Below are 17,362 nucleotides of genomic sequence, written 5' to 3' on the forward strand. Positions count from 1 at the left end.
AAGCACTCTACCACTTCAGCCACAGTGCTACTTCTGGCTTTTTCTGTGATGAATTGGAGATGAGACTCTCCTGGACTTCTCTGCACAGTGATCCTCAGATCTCAGCCTTCTAAGTAGCTAGGATTACAGGGGTGAGCTACTGGCTGCCTGGCTGTTGTGACTTGTAATGTCACTGTGCGCCCCCTCCCCCTGATATGTTCACGGGGGCACACACACACACACAGACACACAGTGTTGAAACATGTTCTTCACACTACCCTTCTCCCTTGGTCTCTCTCCACATGCCTGTGTCACCTGCCTCATTCAGACAAGGCCCAGGCCCTGGAGCATGCTCTGCCTGCATCAGCCCACCTTTCTCGCCATCTCTTTGTCTTCCCTGCTGTAGGCTCATCCTCCAAGGGCCATTTTCAACTCCACTCCTCCATGAGCGAGTCCCCTTGTGTTATCCTGGAAGGTCTCTGTAAAGGAAAGTGTTTCTTCTCAGAGTGTCTGGATTTCTCCATCCGTGAAGGTATCCAGGCTAATTGGGTGCCAGTTTAGCAGGCTGAGTAACCAGGTCACACCAGTACTGTCTAGACGGCTTGTTTATACAGCAGAAAGGATGGACCTGCCTGTAGAACAGGATCGCCACTGACATTTTGTCAATGTGGTCCTGGATGGTTGGCTAATCCAATTAAAATATCTAGTACAAGATTTTAATTAGCCAGATAGTCATTTTGTAGAGATTATTATTGATTACTGTTGTTCTCCTTTTTCCAGAAATCTGCCCACTTCATTAGCTAAGTTTTAGTGGAGAAAATATGTGTACATAAGATGAGTAAAAAGTAAGTTTCTCAGGGAGCCTCTCAGGCACCATCCTGGAGGCAACAGTATGCATGCTTTTTGTCTTCCTTTCCTAAGATTGTGTGTGTGTGTGTGTGTGTGTGTGTGTGTGTGTGTGTAAGAGAAAGAGAGAGACAGGCAGAGAGACAGAGACAGAGAAAGGCGGGGGGCAGTGGTAATATAATAAACACAATGTCCTATATATTTATATATTTCACTTGTATCTCGGGAATAACTTGGTATCAGCACACATGTATCTACTAACTTCTTTTAAATGGATACATAGTACTCCATTATGTTCTTAAGACTGTCATTTGCTTAACCAACTCCTTATCGATTGATATTTAGATTCTTTTCAAAGCTTTGGTATTTCTAACTTTTATTGAATGTTTAGAAGCCATGATATCACTACAAGTTTCTTTGCATAGATTTAGCCAAATGGTCCTTTAATGTAGCAATTATTGTACTTATGGGACTTTGGTTCCTTCTGAAGGAGCTTCAAAAAATAGAGAGCATCATTGTGCTTGGTTAGCAAGAACCTTGTAAGAATTTGCGTTCAAGTTCCAAGTTAAGACATCTGAGCAAGGATATAAGGAAGCCTTATCAAATAAGCCTTGTCAAATAAGAGGGTCCCAATTATGTTCCTGGGCACAAACATAACCCAGAAGTTGAGTTCAACCTCCACCCCTCACCCGGCCATTCATACCCACTGGCATTAAGAGAACACTGGTTCTTCCTAACAGTCAAGAGAGAAGGGAGCACAATGTCTGCCAGGTCAGTGTAGTGTCCTTACCATAAGGTGGGGGTGCATTTGTGCAGGAAGAGAGCTTCCTCACACAGGAGACCTGGGAAGACTGGTGACAAGCACCATGTAAGAGCACATACATGCACATTTGATAAACTTGGAAGCGGGTGCCAGTGGCTCACGCCTGTAATCCTAGCTATCCAGGAGGCTGAGATCTGAAGAGTAAGGTTGGAAGACAGCCCAGGCAGAAAAATCTGAGACATTCTTATCACTAGTTACTTAGCTGGAGTGGAAGTGTGGTTCAACTGGCAGAGCATAAACTTTGAGCAAAAAACAAAAGCCAAGCAAGAGCTCCAGGCCCTGAGTTTAAACCTCAGTACTGGCACAAAAACTAAGATTGAAAGAAAAAAAAAAAAAGAAAGAAACTTGGAGAATGATTACCTCCTTCCTGTGAGTTCCCGCTTGAAGTCATTACCTCCATCACTCCAGAAGAATATACCCTGGCATCAAGGGGTCTATGGTCCTCACACACCTGATGGCCTCTGAGTCTTTCTGACATTTTAAGCCGTGGCTTCATTGTGCTTTAGTCATCATAGAAGTGACCCTCAAGCCTGCCACCTCCCTCCAGTACCCAGACTTCTCCTAGTCCTCCTTGCTGTGAGTTTTGTTTTTTTTTTTTTTTTAAATAGCAGCAACCAAAAAGACAGATACCTTTTGATTCCATGTCTTATTTGGACAAGTGACACAAGGACAGTAGACATAAAGTCTGGGAGGGGGCTGTCAGGGAAGTGAGCGGGGAAGGGGGGGAGGGAAGGAGGGGGGTAAGGGAGGGTGTGCTGCTAAGTGAAGCATGCGCTCTTTAAAGCATGCCCTATGCAGCCATTTGGAATTTATTTGCCTCCTGCCTTCGGAGCAGTGAATCTATTAACAGTAGAGATTTAATGCCATAGGAAAACCTTCAGAAAGCCAAGATGTCCCAAGAGTGATGGTGCTGGGGTTCTGACGCCTTCACCCTGTGACAGGTCAGAGCCCAGACCCTACTCTGGTGGCCAGCCATGTAGAGGTGTTCTTAGACTGAGAATCGCTCTGTTTGAAAATCAGGTTCACTGAATGAATGTTTATGATTGTCCCGTCATGGTCCTTGAAGCTCTTGTGGAAGATTGCCAGTTGGAGAGGGAGATGAAAGAGGCAATTTAGAGTAAGAGTTCCTTAGCATCTAGGCCACACTTAAGGGTCTGCCTCTAATTCTAGCTGAGGCACTGATTCAACTGAATAGGAATGGGGGGTTACAGACCATTTTTCCAGAAAGAGAATTTTCATGCATTTGTCTTCTGCAGTCGTATACACTGACATACAGCTTTGTATCTAATTGTCAAGCAGAGGGTTCTGCAAGGCTCACTTCAGTGAATAGAGAGATCTAAATTGGATAGCAATTTTCATGCAGACATTATTTGTTCTGGGAGGATGTGAAAGGAAGACATTTCTTTGTGCTTTTGGCTTGGTGGTGCATAGCTTTAGATGGGGCCTGGTTTTCCTTTGGTCCATGTGCTTGCTGAATTAGCACCATCATGTCTTTCATGACTTCCGCCTATGTGTGTCCACTTCTCTTATTGCCTAGTGTGTCTGCCTGGAGAGTTGCTCAGACCTCAAGATCACCTGCCTCCTTGGCTCTTCCCATCTCTTCTCTTTGGATTCATTTTGGGCAGGAAGACTACTGTGGGGTTGGCATTTTAAGAATTTATTCTAGCCAAGTGCTGGTGGCTATTGCTTGTAATCCTAGCTACTCAGGAGACTGAGATCTGAGGATCTCGATTTGAGGCAAGCTTGGGGCAGAAAAGTAGATTGTGGCTCAAGTCATAGAGCATTAGCCTTGAGGAAAAAAAAAAAAAAAGCTCAGACAGAGTTCAAGCCCACAAACCAGCAAAAAAAAAATTTTTTTTTTAAAAAAGAAAGAATTGATTCTGGTCTGGAGCAATAGGTCAAAAAAGGCACCTATCTAGATCCTAAATTGTCCCAAACCAAAATAACACTACCTGTGTTTTGTTTGCTGATTAGATTTTTTCTCCCCATTTGTTTAAAGGAAAAACAAAACAAAACAGAAAACTACTTCTCATCTTGCCCTGGCCTGACATAGAAGAAAACAGTATTTTGAGTGGAAAAGAACATTTTGATTTATGGCCAGAGGCCTAGGGGTAGCGTCTGCAGGCCCATTTGCACGGTGCAGTGAAGGCAATAGGTGGGAGGCAATGCTGTTAATAAAGTTAATAACACAATCCATCCCATTCGTATGAGCGAAGGGCTGCAAAGCAGGGAAAGGCAATGAGCCAATACTAGCTGACTCTCAGCTAATAGGGCAGATCATTTCAGCACCATCTAATTATTTCTTGGCCTAATTTTGGGTGGATATAATTTTACTGAATGGTTGGTTTCGTGTGCTGTTGTGAATCAAAAAAAGACAGCTCCAGAATTCTTGATTCTGGTTGAAAGTCAAGAGTTTTTAAAAGAGTCTTCACTAGTACCGTTGGACAGACGTGATGGGGCACATGAACGGGGCAAGTCCCCACAGACCGGAAGCCCCATTACTCTTGTATGAGAAAAGAATTATTTTTGTCTGCTTGCTGGTCTTGGGGCTTGAACTCAATCAGGGCCTTGACTCTTGCATGGCCTCTTTGCTCAAGGCTGACACGGTACCACTTGAACCACACTGTCCCTTCTGGCTTTTTAATGTTTAATTGGAGAGAAGGGTTTCATGAACTTTCTTGCCAGTGCTGGCTTTGAACCATGATCTGCAGATCATGCTCCCATGTAGCTAGGAATAAAGTGTGAACCACTGGGCTGTTGTTGTTTTTAAGTGACATGCATTCAGATTAGTCAGTCTACACATCACTCCTTGACATTTGTTCTTAACACCTTAAAGTTAATGGTTGGGAAGGCAGAAGGCCCTGGATTCTTGTGCTTATTTTTTGTTTGTTTTGTTGTTGTTTGACTTTTTTTGCTCTCCTTTTGAGAAATGTGCTTGCTGTGCTACCCAAGCTTTCCCCAAATTTTGGGGCTTAATCAATCCTCTTCCCTCAGCTTGCTGAGTGGCTGGGGCTACAGGTGTCTACTTCTAAATCTGTCTGCTGTTTTTGTTTGTTTTTAATAATAATACTTGGTAATAAATAGATCATTTTAGCCAGCATATTTCAGGACACAGCTTAGCTTTGAGTTCTGGTCTCAATAAAAGCTTCAGATAGGGAAAAGACTTTCCGAATGGCCCTGTGGATTTTATAACAACTAGAAGGTGCATTTCTATGGGTAGCTCACACTTTAAATGTCAGTTTCTAACTAAGGCATTCTCAGGGTATATGGTTTATGTTCCTTTTCTCAGAGAATTTGGGGAAAATGAGGCATGGGTAGACCTCAGCCCACTGCTTTCATTTGCCTTCCCACATCGTTAGCTAAACCGTGAATCACTACTTTCAAAGCATGGGTGGGGCAGGACTGTGGGGTAGGCTTTCTAATCTACCTCTTTTTTTTTTTCCTCCAAATTTTTATTATCAAACTGATATACAGAGAGGTTACAGTTCCATATGTTAGGCATTGGATACATTACTTGTATTGTTTGTTACCTCGTCCCTCATGCCCCCCTTCCCTCCTCCCCCTTTCCCTTTCCCCCCATGCGGTGTTCAGTTCACTTACACCAAACAGTTTTGTAAGTATTGCTTTTGTGGTTGTTTTTCTTTTTTTACCCTGTGTCTCTCAATTTTGGTATTCCCTTTCAATTTCCTAGTTCTAATACCAGTATACATGGTTTCCAATATACTCAGATAAGATTACAGAGATAGTGTAGGTACAACCACAGGAAGGTGATACAAGAACATCGTCAATCTACCTCTTAACACCAGAATTCTCCTCTTGATCCCGATTACCTACATAAAGGAGAACAAAATTCTCTAGTCATGTGACACTTCCCCTTAGTTTTGGAACCTCAGTTCTCAAAACAATATGTGTTTTCTCCTGTGTACCTGGCTTATAATCAGAGTAAGCTGTTTTCTTGGTGGCTATTGAATTTCCTTTGCAATATAAAAGAAACGGGGGAAAGGATTGCATGTTTGCAATTTGTACCGCTTATCTCCAGGTGCAGAAAATATTTAGCATCACAAAAAAACCCCAACTTTTTGTCTGACCTCTCTAGTAATTTGTCACAGAGATGTAATTTCAGTAGAAACTTGGTATTTTTCAAAAATAGAATAATGGTTCTCTTTATGATTCAAATAAATGCTTTGTCACAACTTGAAAAAAAAAAGCAACTTTCAGAACACTGGAATTTTAATTTCTCCTATGATTATACATTTTCTTAGATCTCTTCATAGTACCAGTTTGGAGAAGCTACCCCTGAGATCTAGCAATTGGGACTACTGTGTCGGTGCAGGAATGGTTGTGGTGTTGATATAGCCCTGCCTTTCTGTGTGACATCCCACTGTTGCTGTTTCACACCCAAAGTCTACCCATGCTGACCCCTCTGTCCTTCTACAACTTTCTTCCCTGGACCCTGAGATGGTTGGTTCCTGGGAATTTACTTTCTTGGGTAATCTGAAGACTTGCTAGGCTGTCAAATCATTTCGCTGACTGCTACTAGCCCCGCCTTCTCTTTCCCCTGTCTTCCTCCTTCCCCTTTCCTGTCCCTGGCCTTTCCCTCTCCTGTCTTCCTCCTTCTCTTCCTCTGCTCCCTCTCTCTTACCACTCCTCCCACCTGGTTGTGTAATTACATTGAAAGTGCCCCAACTGCTCATGCATGAGGTTTGGGTTTTTTTTTGTTTTGTTTGTTTTGTTGATGTTTTTAATTAGCCTTCTTGGACAGGGGGAAGTGTCTGCAAGTGATTTCTGTTTATTGTGGGGACAATAACAATTTATGCTAATCTTCTATCCTCCCCGAGAAGACTGTCTTTGGAAAAAGCCTTGTCTTTGGAAAGCATAAGAAGATAAATGCGCATTGTTTGGCTAAAGGACAAAGGGATGGATTTGCTCACTTGGGATGCCCAGTGGGCAGCTCCCCTGGGGACCCCCTTAGATCCCCTGCCCCCATCACTGCCTATCAACCCCCACAAGGAGGACTCAGATGGGCAAGGGGACTGCTCTATTTTTTGCCCTGTTCTTCCTCTGCAGCTGAGCTTAGCATGTTCTCGTCCAGAGTGGAAATGGCCGCTAGCGTCTATGCTGTACTTCTCTCTGTGCCTTTGCAGTTGATTCATGCCAGGGTACTTCATAAACATCAAGGGGTACAACCATCAGGTACCCTGTCATTATTCCTATAATTCCACTCTCATTGGGGAGGTAAGGAGAAGAAGGCTTATCAAGTTTGGTTTTTTCCTGTCTTCATTCTTAAGCAGTGGCAGTGAGTAGAAGTGGTTTACATTATTATTATTATTATTATTATTATTATTATTATTATAGTAAAGTAGACTTGATCACTTAAACCTTGTTAAGGGTACAGTTCAGTGGCATTAGGAACAGGGTTATGCAGCTGTCACTGCCCTCGGCCCAGGACCTTTTCATCGTTCCTGTCCCCAGTTGACAGTTACTGTTCCCCCCCCAAACCCCTCCCCTAGCCCTTGGCAATCACTGCTCCACTTTCCGTCTCTGTGAACTTGACTGCTCCAGGGACCTCACGTAAGCGGAATCCTAATAGCCTTTGTCATGTGTGTGTGTGTGTGTGTGTGTGTGTGTGTGTGTGTGTGTGTGTGTGTGTGTGTGTGTGGTGCTGGTTCCTTTCAAGGTTCATCTGCATGGGAGCATGTTGCCAGAGTTCCCTTTGTTTTAAAGGATGAATTCCATTCTGTTGTTTGTATCAGCCACATTGTGTGTTGCCAGTTTTCCCGTCTGTGGACGTGACACATGGACTATTTCCACCTTCTGGTGACAGTGAACAGTGCTGTGATGAAGATGGACAGATGCGTTGCGGCTCACGTCCTTGCTTTGGCTTCTTTGAGGAGTGTACCTGGAAGCAGAATGCTGTTTGACTTTAGCTCTGAGCCAAGGGGACTTATGACCTTGACTTCATCATTTGGCTCTGAATGATTTTCTTGTCCATCCGGGGCCTTCTCTGCTCTTCCCTGTATCTTATTGGGTAGCTCCTATTGGTCAGCCTGGGCTGTTTAGATCAAGAAGCCCTTTCTGGATCTGAAGGCAGGGCCCGGTTCATCCATCCTTCCATGGTTAGGGACAAGGGCAGAGAAAGCCCATGCAAGGATGACGCAGGTCATAGCTTGTTTCAGCTTGTACCACTGTGTAAGTGGGTTCACTTCCCGGCCTGTCTTTCCACAAGGAGCTGGTGAGACCCACAACCCCACCCCTCAGTGTTCTCCAGGGGGCAGGCTGCTGAGCCCCAGCTTGCCGCCTGAGATCCCCAGCTGAGGAAAAGCTCCTCCTCAGAGCAGCACCTCTGCCTTGGCCATAGTCTCTCCCCATCCATTCCTTAGAGGGAGGGGTGCATGAAGAGCGGGGCAGCTGGCAGCCACCGAAGACAGGCCTGACAGGGCAGCTTTTATCACCCAAGCCTGGTGCTAAGAGGCAGTGGTCATAGAAAATCCAATAGACTCAGGAGAAAAGCCATGGTGATGTCATCAGCATTAAGGATCAGGTAGAAACTGAATGAGGACAACACTGGGCAAGAAATCACCCATGCCCTCTGTAGTTCTGGGTGTTCCCTACTGACTTCTTATTCTGGAACACAGCCCATATTCCACCTGCTGGTGGAGGATGGCAGGAGGGAGCAGGTACCTCTCATGGGGTCACGGTCTTCTTTAAGAATCCATCTTGTCCACCCCTGCAGGGAGAGGTGACAGGAACAGGTCCTGGGCTCCAGGGCAGATTATGATGTTCTGAACTAGATTTCTTGGGCTGGCAATGATCAAATAATACGAACACCATCTGATTCCACATATCACAGTGTGTTAAGTCTGTTCAAGGTTTTTATGAATTCATATTGAACTTAAAAAAATCTGGGTGGCTCTAGATGGTTCAGCATATAGTCTTCTGAGGGAAGAATTCTCTGTGCTAATAATTTATGGCTATTTTATAGGGGAAATTATCTCCTGACCCTTAGGTTTGTGGAATGAGATTCAGACCTTGAAGACACATAGTCCTCTGTGTGAGAATGTGGGTTTCTGACCGAATCCTGGCCCACAGACTCAGCACGGGGAAGGGAATTCCTCACCTTACAAGGCTTATATTAAGCCTCCCTTTGGCCCTGTCAAATGGGGAAGGAGAGAGAGAGAAGTGTTTTCTTGCCGAGGTATCTCTCCCCTGTGACCGAAGAATGTGGGCCCCCAACGTGCAGCTTTGGGGTAACGCCATTGGTTGCTGGGTTTTTTTTTGTTTTGTTTTGTTTTGTTTTTTACCAGTCCTGGGCCTTGGACTCAGGGCCTGAGCACTGTCCCTGGGTTCTTTTTGCTCAGGGCTAGCACTCTGCCACTTGAGCCACAGCGCCACCTCTGGCCGTTTTCTATACATGTGGTGCTGGGAAATCAAACCCAGGGCTTCATGTATGGGAGGCAAGCACTCTTGCCACTAGGCCATATTCCCATATTCCCAGCCCCCATTGGTTGCTGTTGTGAGAGGAGAGTTTGTCTTCAATGGTAGCCGTGTGGAAGGCATCTTAGAGTCTCTTTGAAAAGCCAGAGGTACCTGTGAAAGTCTGAGGACAGAGATTGGTGCAGTGTTTTCCTTGGTCTCTGAGCTCAGAGCCTGATTGAAATTCAGAGGGACAGTTAAGTCCTTCCCTTCCCCTCTCTCTTCCCATGTCCCCTTCCTTTTCTCTTCCTGTTTGCCCTCCCTCCTCTTGCTCCTCCACAGTAATGAGACTTGAACTCAAGGACTCCTCTTGCTCAGCTAGCATCAGTTGAGGCAAGTCTCTACTTCTGGTTAATTGCGGGTTAATTGTTGATAAGTGTCTCACATATATGTTTGGGCTGGCTTTGGATCATAATCTTTAGATCTCAGCCTCCTGAGTAGCTAAGATTCCAGGCTTGAGCTCCTTAGCTCTGCACATCTAAATTTCTATTTGCAAGCAGGCGAGACTACCCCCTCCCATTCCCGCCCCCCCCCCCCCCCCCCGCCCCGGCCTGGTTTCTTTGTTTATTTGGTTTGGAAAGGAAATAGTCTGCTTAATGAAAACTTGCCTACCCCATACCAATTAATTAACCCTGTGTCAATACCACGTGTTGCACCAACTCACACTATAATTACATCTCTACCTAGCTATGGGAATTAATTCAATGCTTGTGAAAGCACTCTGAACCCTACTGTGTGTGCAGGGGCCTGTGGGAAATGGAAGAATTTTATCATGACTTGCTAGTCTGCAGGTCTCTGATCAGGGCTGAGAGATGCCAGGAATCCCATCTTTCCCCAGAGGAGGAGCCACTTTAGGGAGCAGTGCGCTTGCTTCTGCGTCTCTCGGTTTGTGACTGAAGAATGTGGGTCCTGAGGTGACAACATTGCTTATCACTGATTCAGTGCAGTTCATCTCCAATCATAGCGGACTGGGGACAGAGAATGCCAAGTAGCCAACCCTTGTGGGCCTCCACCTCTGTGCCATCGCATGGTGGCTCATTGCCCCCCCCCCCCCCCCACGCAGGGTATTGGTAATGAGCCCTGCTGGGTGAGGCCTGGGGTAAGGCCTGTGATCATGCTCTCGAGGCCCTAGGTTTGGAGGAGGAGCCATTGTGGAACCCGGCCTTCTGACACAGCCTGCTTTCTCTCCCTCTTTCTTCACAGCGGGGCCTTTTCTGAAGTGGTTTTAGCTGAGGAGAAAGCAACTGGAAAGCTCTTCGCAGTGAAGTGCATCCCCAAGAAGGCGCTGAAGGGCAAAGAGAGCAGTATAGAGAACGAGATCGCCGTGCTGAGAAAGTAAGTGCCAGGAGGGCCGCGTCCCTCCCCACGCCGCGGGCCTGGGCATCCTCCTGGGCAGGACCAGCTGCCCAGGGCCCCAGAGCCCCTCACCCACGGAGGGCTTTCCACACTTTTCTGTAGATCTGCTATGTCTTCAAGCACCGACTCTTGGTGCTCACCAGGTGTGCACGAAGTGCTCCCAACTGCGTGGCTGCCCTTGAAGAGCTCAGTAACCGCTGCCGTCATTGGTGGAGCACTACTGCTGCCATTGTCGTTGCTTTTTTGGATCATGAGATGAAGCCACCAATGAGAGTCCGTGCCCAGAGCCCCCTGGGTGCAGCGCATGGGTGGCAGAGCCGGAGGGCCCACCATGCTACTATGGGTTTTTCTACCTAGTGATGGCTTCTATTTTCCCCTATGGTCTGCAGCAGTCATTAGAGACACCTGCATGTTTCCATGGAATGTGCTGTTAGTGCTCCACTTCCCTGTATCTCAAACATACACGTACCTTCATACACACACACACACACACACACACACACACACACACACACGCTTCCTCCCCATGAACATACAGTAGAACCAAATCAAAATCTCACCCCCTCTAGAATGTTTTATATGTATGTGTGTACATATATGGCATATATGTGTGTAATATATATGTGCATTACATATGCATATGTGCATGTGTGCATGCATGCACACAGACGTTGCTGGCCTGAATCCACCCCCAGGATGACTTGTGTTGGATTCAGCTCTACCCCCACCCCATTGGGATTAAACCTTCCCACTGTATCTCAGAATGTTTAGGGGAACCGACCCTTATATGGTACCTACTTTTACATGTTTGGCATGTGCTTCAACAGTGTGCTCTGGAAATTTTTGAGTTGCTATTAATAAAAGGTGTTCAAAATACCCTTGAAATGCGGGAGATTTGGAATGGATGCATAGCAAGAATGTCGGTATAGAGAAACAAAGCAGAATGGGAGCAAGCTTGTTAGGGCCTCGGGACAAGATGTCAAGATTCCCACATTCTCCCCACCATAAGCCATTCCCTACCTCTTCCTGCGATGAGCAGGGCCGGGCTGAAGGATGGTCTGCTGCTATCTGGACAAACTTTGTGCGTCTGAGGTGGTGAGGAGGTTTTATCCTGTTCTGGCTTGTGTGAGACTTGAAGATGAACCCACCACTTACGTGCTGTGTGTTCCGCAATGAGCAAATCTTGAGAGCTTTTTTTTGGTGTAGGGCATTTGTTTGCTTGGTTTTTAGTTTCTCTGAGAAATCCAAGGAGTCTTAGATTGTCCTGAGGATGATTGTGGGAAATGAGTGTCTGAGAAAACCAATGAAAACATAAGCATCAAGCAGGAATACACTATGTGAATGAAACATTCAATTGCTCGTTTTCCAATATGAAATCTGTGCTCCAAGAAGTTATTCACTGCTAACATGAAGTGCAAACGCATTATAGCTATTTGACAGAGGAGATAGGATTGTCGCTGCTCCCAGAGTCTTCCATAGGCTCAGTTTCAACAGGGATTTGTCTGCTGCTGAACTTCAGGTTTCAGCTTTATATTTATGTGAGTCCCTTAGAAACCAAGAGCTGAGGAAGTCCGTTTCTGTTCTTAGTGTTGTTCCTCACCCTCAGGGGCAGGGGGCATGGATATAAGCCTTATAAATCGATGCTGTTTTATATGCTTCTATTACTGTCTCCACCCTGTGCCTTACTCAGTCATGACCTGGGAAGGGACATACAACCACCAAGGAGAGTTGGGACTTGGAATAACTTGTGTTGATAGTTTGTTTGGAATGCCTTGAAGCATGACTCTTTCCAGAGTAATGAACAGAGATGATTTCTCAGGGGATGTAAGTGATTTATCTTCTATACTGATTTCATTTTGGGATCTTTTGCAAATAATTGCACATCCTAAACAGCTGATAGAACACTGTACACACCATGAGGGATGGTGGAAACATTTTCAAATCCTCACCATGCTTCAAGTACTATACTACTCGCTATTGAGTTTAGGATGTAATTCTTGCTTTCTCTGAGACCTCCATTTTGTTACTAATCAGTGCAATAGAGTCGTTGATGTGATAGAAGCTGGACCAGAGATTTAAGTGCTGGGATGCTGAGCTCTGTCTCAGTGGTGGGATGGAGTAAGGGTTTAGTTTGCTGGGATAGAGAAGCAGTTAGGGGGTGGGAACAGGCTTCTCTGACCAGGAAACAGTTCAAGGTGAAGCAAAGGGAGACTGATTTGCAGAGGGCAGATTGTGGACACCCTCATGGACTTAGTTTGGGACCCCAAGCTCCAGTATGTAGACATTCCTTCAATGCGTTTTCGTGACAGGAGTGATTGGATCAGCATTTTTACAGAGTTTATTGTATAGGCTGGACGAATAAATTGGAGGGCGGTGGCAGGAATTGGTACATGGCAGAAAACAGTTTGGTGAATGTGGGGTGAATCATGCAGAGAAATGACACAGCAGCAATTCAGACAGGGGTGATGAGACTAGCGTGGAGGGGACAAATAGGGTAGAACTGCGGGAAGCTGGGGAGGGAGAGATGGGATTCTAGGACATACCTGTGGTCTCTGGTGTGAGGGACAGTGTAAACAGTGACCTTGTTAACTGAGATCGGAAAACCTCGGAGCAAGGGCAGGTGATGAACCCCCCGGGGCAGATGACGAGCTCTGATGTAGATATGGTAGTGTGGGGGTCTTGGAAATGCCCAAATGGAGGAGTCTAGTTGATTCTCCAAGGCTGAAACTCCCCTGAGGTCTGTCTGAACTTGGTGGGTGCTAAATTTTTTGTGAAATGACGTACTCTAGATAGACTAGCTGGGGCTCCTGCTAGGCCTGTTTTATTCTGCATTCTGTTCGGACTGACCCCTCCGTGTTTGTGCAGTTCCACATGGTTTTACATCCATGTAGGCCCAGCTGAGAGACTGCTGGCTCTCCTCCATGCCCAGCATATGGCAGGGTGAGAGGTTGATTTATTTCATTGGATGAAAGCAATATAGCTAATATATCCTTGTGGATATCTGCCTACTTGGCTCTGAAAATAGTTCTAAAATGAATTTTCTACTTGATAAGTTGATATTAAACCAAGATCAGAGGAAGGAGAGACCCTGACAACCATCACTGTGATAGGCTGCTGCTCTCTGGCAGAAGGAAAGGGGGAGAGGGAGAGGGAGGGAGGGGGAGGGGAGGAAGACACTGGTGGCCTCACTCGAGAGTTCAGCAGGCTGCATCTCTGTGATTCATCACGAGCTGTTCCAGACAGAATGGTTAGCTGCAGTCCCGCAGTGGAGGGTGTTATGCGGCGTGGAATAGAGCATCATTGATTTAATACACCTTGGCTGGGTTATACTTGATGGTTTCTGTGGTTATTTACTTAGAGGGCAAGCACTGCCCAAATCTAATTTCGAAGCAACACATGAAGTCCTTTTGCAGGGATAGAAAGACAAACAGTCTGAATTTAAATGAGAGGTGAAAGGAGAAGGAGGTTCATAACGTTGAAAAATAGGGACCCAGAGAAGCAAAGCAGATGTACATAGGAGGGGCTGGCTCTTGGACTTATGGTTGGGGGAAATGAGGCTTGGGTTGGCAGAAGAGGTACTGAAGGAGTGAAACATGGTACCAGAGCACAACATACCGGGCTGTTGTCATGATGGCTGTGTAGCATTCAGAGACCGTCTTGCCTTGGGTCGGGAGCTGGGGAAGAGGTGCTTTCTAGTTGTGTGTTTTCTTCACTTGTCTGGGTACACTGGAGAGGTTCGCCCAAGGGTCCCTGTCACTCTCCAGCTGTGGTTCTCCTCTTGGCTGTGTGTCAGAGTCAACAGGGGAGCCCGTAAGAACATACTGATGCCCAGGTTGATCCAATTTCATTGGAATTGGTGGTGGTGGCAGGTGTAGGATGTTGAAAACGGCCTCTTACCACTTCCACCCAACTCAGTGTGGCATGCATGCTTTGAGGCCCTGCCCTTCATTTCCCCTTGTAGGGATTGAAGTTGCTCTGTATGTTGGCCAGAGCTATAAACAGGTGCACGAGCAGACATGTTCACAGCATACCAGACCATGTTTCCTCGGGGATGGGGCATGGTGGCACATGCCTGGAGTCTCAGCTACTTGAGAAGCAAGAATAGGGTGATCTGGGGCTGGGGATATAGCCTAGCGGCAAGAGTGCCTGCCTCGGATACACGAGGCCCTAGGTTCGATTCCCCAGCACCACATATACAGAAAACGGCCAGAAGCGGCGCTGTGGCTCAAGTGGCAGAGTGCTAGCCTTGAGCGGGAAGAAGCCAGGGACAGTGCTCAGGCCCTGAGTCCAAGGCCCAGGACTGGCCAAAAAAAAAAAAAAAAAAAAAGAATAGGGTGATCTGGATCTGAGGAAAATGTCAGCAAAAGTGTGAGACCTTATGTGAAAAAAAAACCCAAAGAAAACAACCACCACCACCACCCTAAAACAAAAGGGCTGAAGGTAAGGCTTAAGTGGTACCACACTTGCCTAGTAAGTGTGAAGTTTTGAGTCCAAATCCCAGCCATGCAAATAAACCCCCAAATGTGCATCTCAATTGTACTTTTTCTTTAAGAGTTGGATTTCACATGAAAGCAGTAATTGGCTTGAGTCCATCACCCCATCATTGTGGGAGCAGTCAGGTGTCTTTGAACCTTGCACTTTCAGGGTGACTTGAGGATGGGCAGCGGTGGCAGTTCCTGGCATGGCCTGCAGAGGCCGCTGTGGAGAGAGGTTGGTGGTTATGATACGGTACTGAGTACCTTATCAGAAGGGAATCATGGTTGCTAAAGGCATCCTATGCGGAGCCTGGGATGCTGGACTGGAGCCCTCGGATCTCCTGTAACCCAAGGGCAGGGTGGCTGGCAGGAAGTATGGTGGGACTGAGCCCCTGGAAGAAGAGTGAGTCAGCTCTCATGCCACACAGTGTAGACTAACAAGAGGGAAGGTGGCTTCTGCATCCCAAGAACATGGCTGCCTTGAGTTTAGCAGCCTTCAGAGCAGGTGAGCTCCCTGGAGTCTGGCTTGCTCCTGAAGCTTGGCTCCTGTGGTGTGCCAATGTAGGCATTAATAAAAACATATTGATTAAGCGAAATCACTTTCCCAATAACTGAAAATGGCCACGTTTCCACAAAGCCCACACTTGAATTTCCACTCGAATTTCAGAGGCTCCAGTCTCTCCAATTGATTTTCTTGGAAGGGGTTGCTTTAGCTGGGGCTGACGGCTTATGCTTGCAAGACTAGAAAGCTGAGATGTAGAGGATTGAGGTTCGAAGCCTGCCTAAGAAGAAGAGTCTGTGAGATTCCATTTCCAAAATAAACAGCCCCAAACCAAGCTGAATGTGTGGTTCAAGTGGCAGAGAACCAAGTGAACAAACAAGAAATGCAAGTGCAAGGCCCTGAGTTCAAACCTCAGTACCAGGACAAAAAGAGGGTGAGGAGGTGCCTTAAAGAGAGATTAGAATAAAGGATTTGGAAAGTAATGATTAGGATCCATATGAAAATAGGATAACACTGTGCAGCAGACATCTCTCTCAATCCTTCAACTCTGGGAAACTATGATTGAAAGTGACTTTGATATGTATTTTGTTTCTGTAGGTGTTTGGTATAGTGGAAGAAACATGGTTGTAGGCACTCTTCTAGACAGTGCAGGTGTTCATGTGCTGATTTTCTAGTGCTACTCCCCCTTCCTTTCCGGGGTATTCACTGGGACCTCAGCTTGCATAGGGACTAGCTAGTAGCAAAAGTCCTACCATAAGGACTTACATTTTTTTCCTCCCTTCTGTGATCTCTCAGCTAACACATACAAATGTCACGTACATTATTTCGAGCAAAGTATGTGTGTGCATATATTATGCCTGTAGCCTAGTATTGCTAAAATAATAAAAATATCAGAATAGCTTACATTGGAGAATTATACTACGTGAGATATAAGTGCAGAGTCCTGAGACAGATGAGGATGCCAAATAAATCCAAACCTTATATATACAGAAATACATGTATATATACAATCATGTATATGCTACTAGGGAGACAGACAGACAGATAGAAGCTAGGATTACAGGCATAAGTCACCTACCCAGCTATAAGCACTGTTTTATTTAATCCTTACAGTCCACCAGTGGGGTGGAAATTAGTCTAAATGTTATAGATATACACAAATTTAACCTGTCCTTACATAATTTGCACTTAACAAAACTAAAATTAGGTAGAGTAAGAAGTCAAGCCCCTGCACAGGTTATTTTAATGTTTTGTGTCCATTGTCAGGAAATGCGGAAGATAGTATTAGTAACTTGCTTCAGACAGATGCTGTAGGAATTGAAGAGGGTATCTTGTAGATGGGGGATACTTGTCTTTAAAGTTATAGGTAGAGTATCAACTTTGATTGACATACTTTGGGAACCAGTATGACTTCCTTTATTGCACTCTCCCTCCTCCTCCTCCTCCTCCTCCTCCTCCTCCTCCTCCTCCTCCTCCTCCTCCTCCTCCTCCTCCTCCTCCTCCTCCTTCTCTTTCTTCTTCTTTTTGATGTTTATTGTTTTGTTTTGAGGGCTTCATATCTTCAAATCTTGCAGGAGATACTGGTGATTAGGCACCGGCAGTGCTCATGTGTAACTTATTGAACTCATTTCTTTCTTTTTTTTTTTTTTTTTTGGCCAGTCCTGGGCCTTGGACTCAGGGCCTGAGCACTGTCCCTGGCTTCTTCCCGCTCAAGGCTAGCACTCTGCCACTTGAGCCACAGCACCGCTTCTGGCCGTTTTCTGTATATGTGGTGCTGGGGAATCGAACCTAGGGCCTCGTGTATCCGAGGCAGGCACTCTTGCCACTAGGCTATATCCCCAGCCCTGAACTCATTTCTTGGAGGAGTATGGCCAGCAATTTTTCCTTCCCAAAATCAATCATCATTGA

At 45.9% G+C, this 17,362-nt stretch overlaps 1 protein-coding gene across 6 annotated transcripts in view; it reads left to right on the forward strand.

The window, feature by feature from the left end:
* Camk1d (calcium/calmodulin dependent protein kinase ID) overlaps window positions 1–17,362 on the forward strand; it is a 291,202-nt gene that overhangs the window by 121,170 nt on the left and 152,670 nt on the right. For 5 of the 6 annotated variants that reach the window (XM_048367991.1, XM_048367989.1, XM_048367990.1 and 2 more), the window contains exon 2: window positions 10,325–10,456. The exons of the other annotated variant lie outside the window; for it this stretch is intronic. In XM_048367991.1, the coding sequence (XP_048223948.1) occupies window positions 10,325–10,456 (132 nt within the window). The remainder of the gene's footprint in view (window positions 1–10,324; window positions 10,457–17,362) is intronic. 6 annotated transcript variants of the gene reach the window in all.

Source organism: Perognathus longimembris, chromosome 18 (assembly GCF_023159225.1).
Source record: "Perognathus longimembris pacificus isolate PPM17 chromosome 18, ASM2315922v1, whole genome shotgun sequence".
NCBI classification, from domain to species: domain Eukaryota; kingdom Metazoa; phylum Chordata; class Mammalia; order Rodentia; family Heteromyidae; genus Perognathus; species Perognathus longimembris.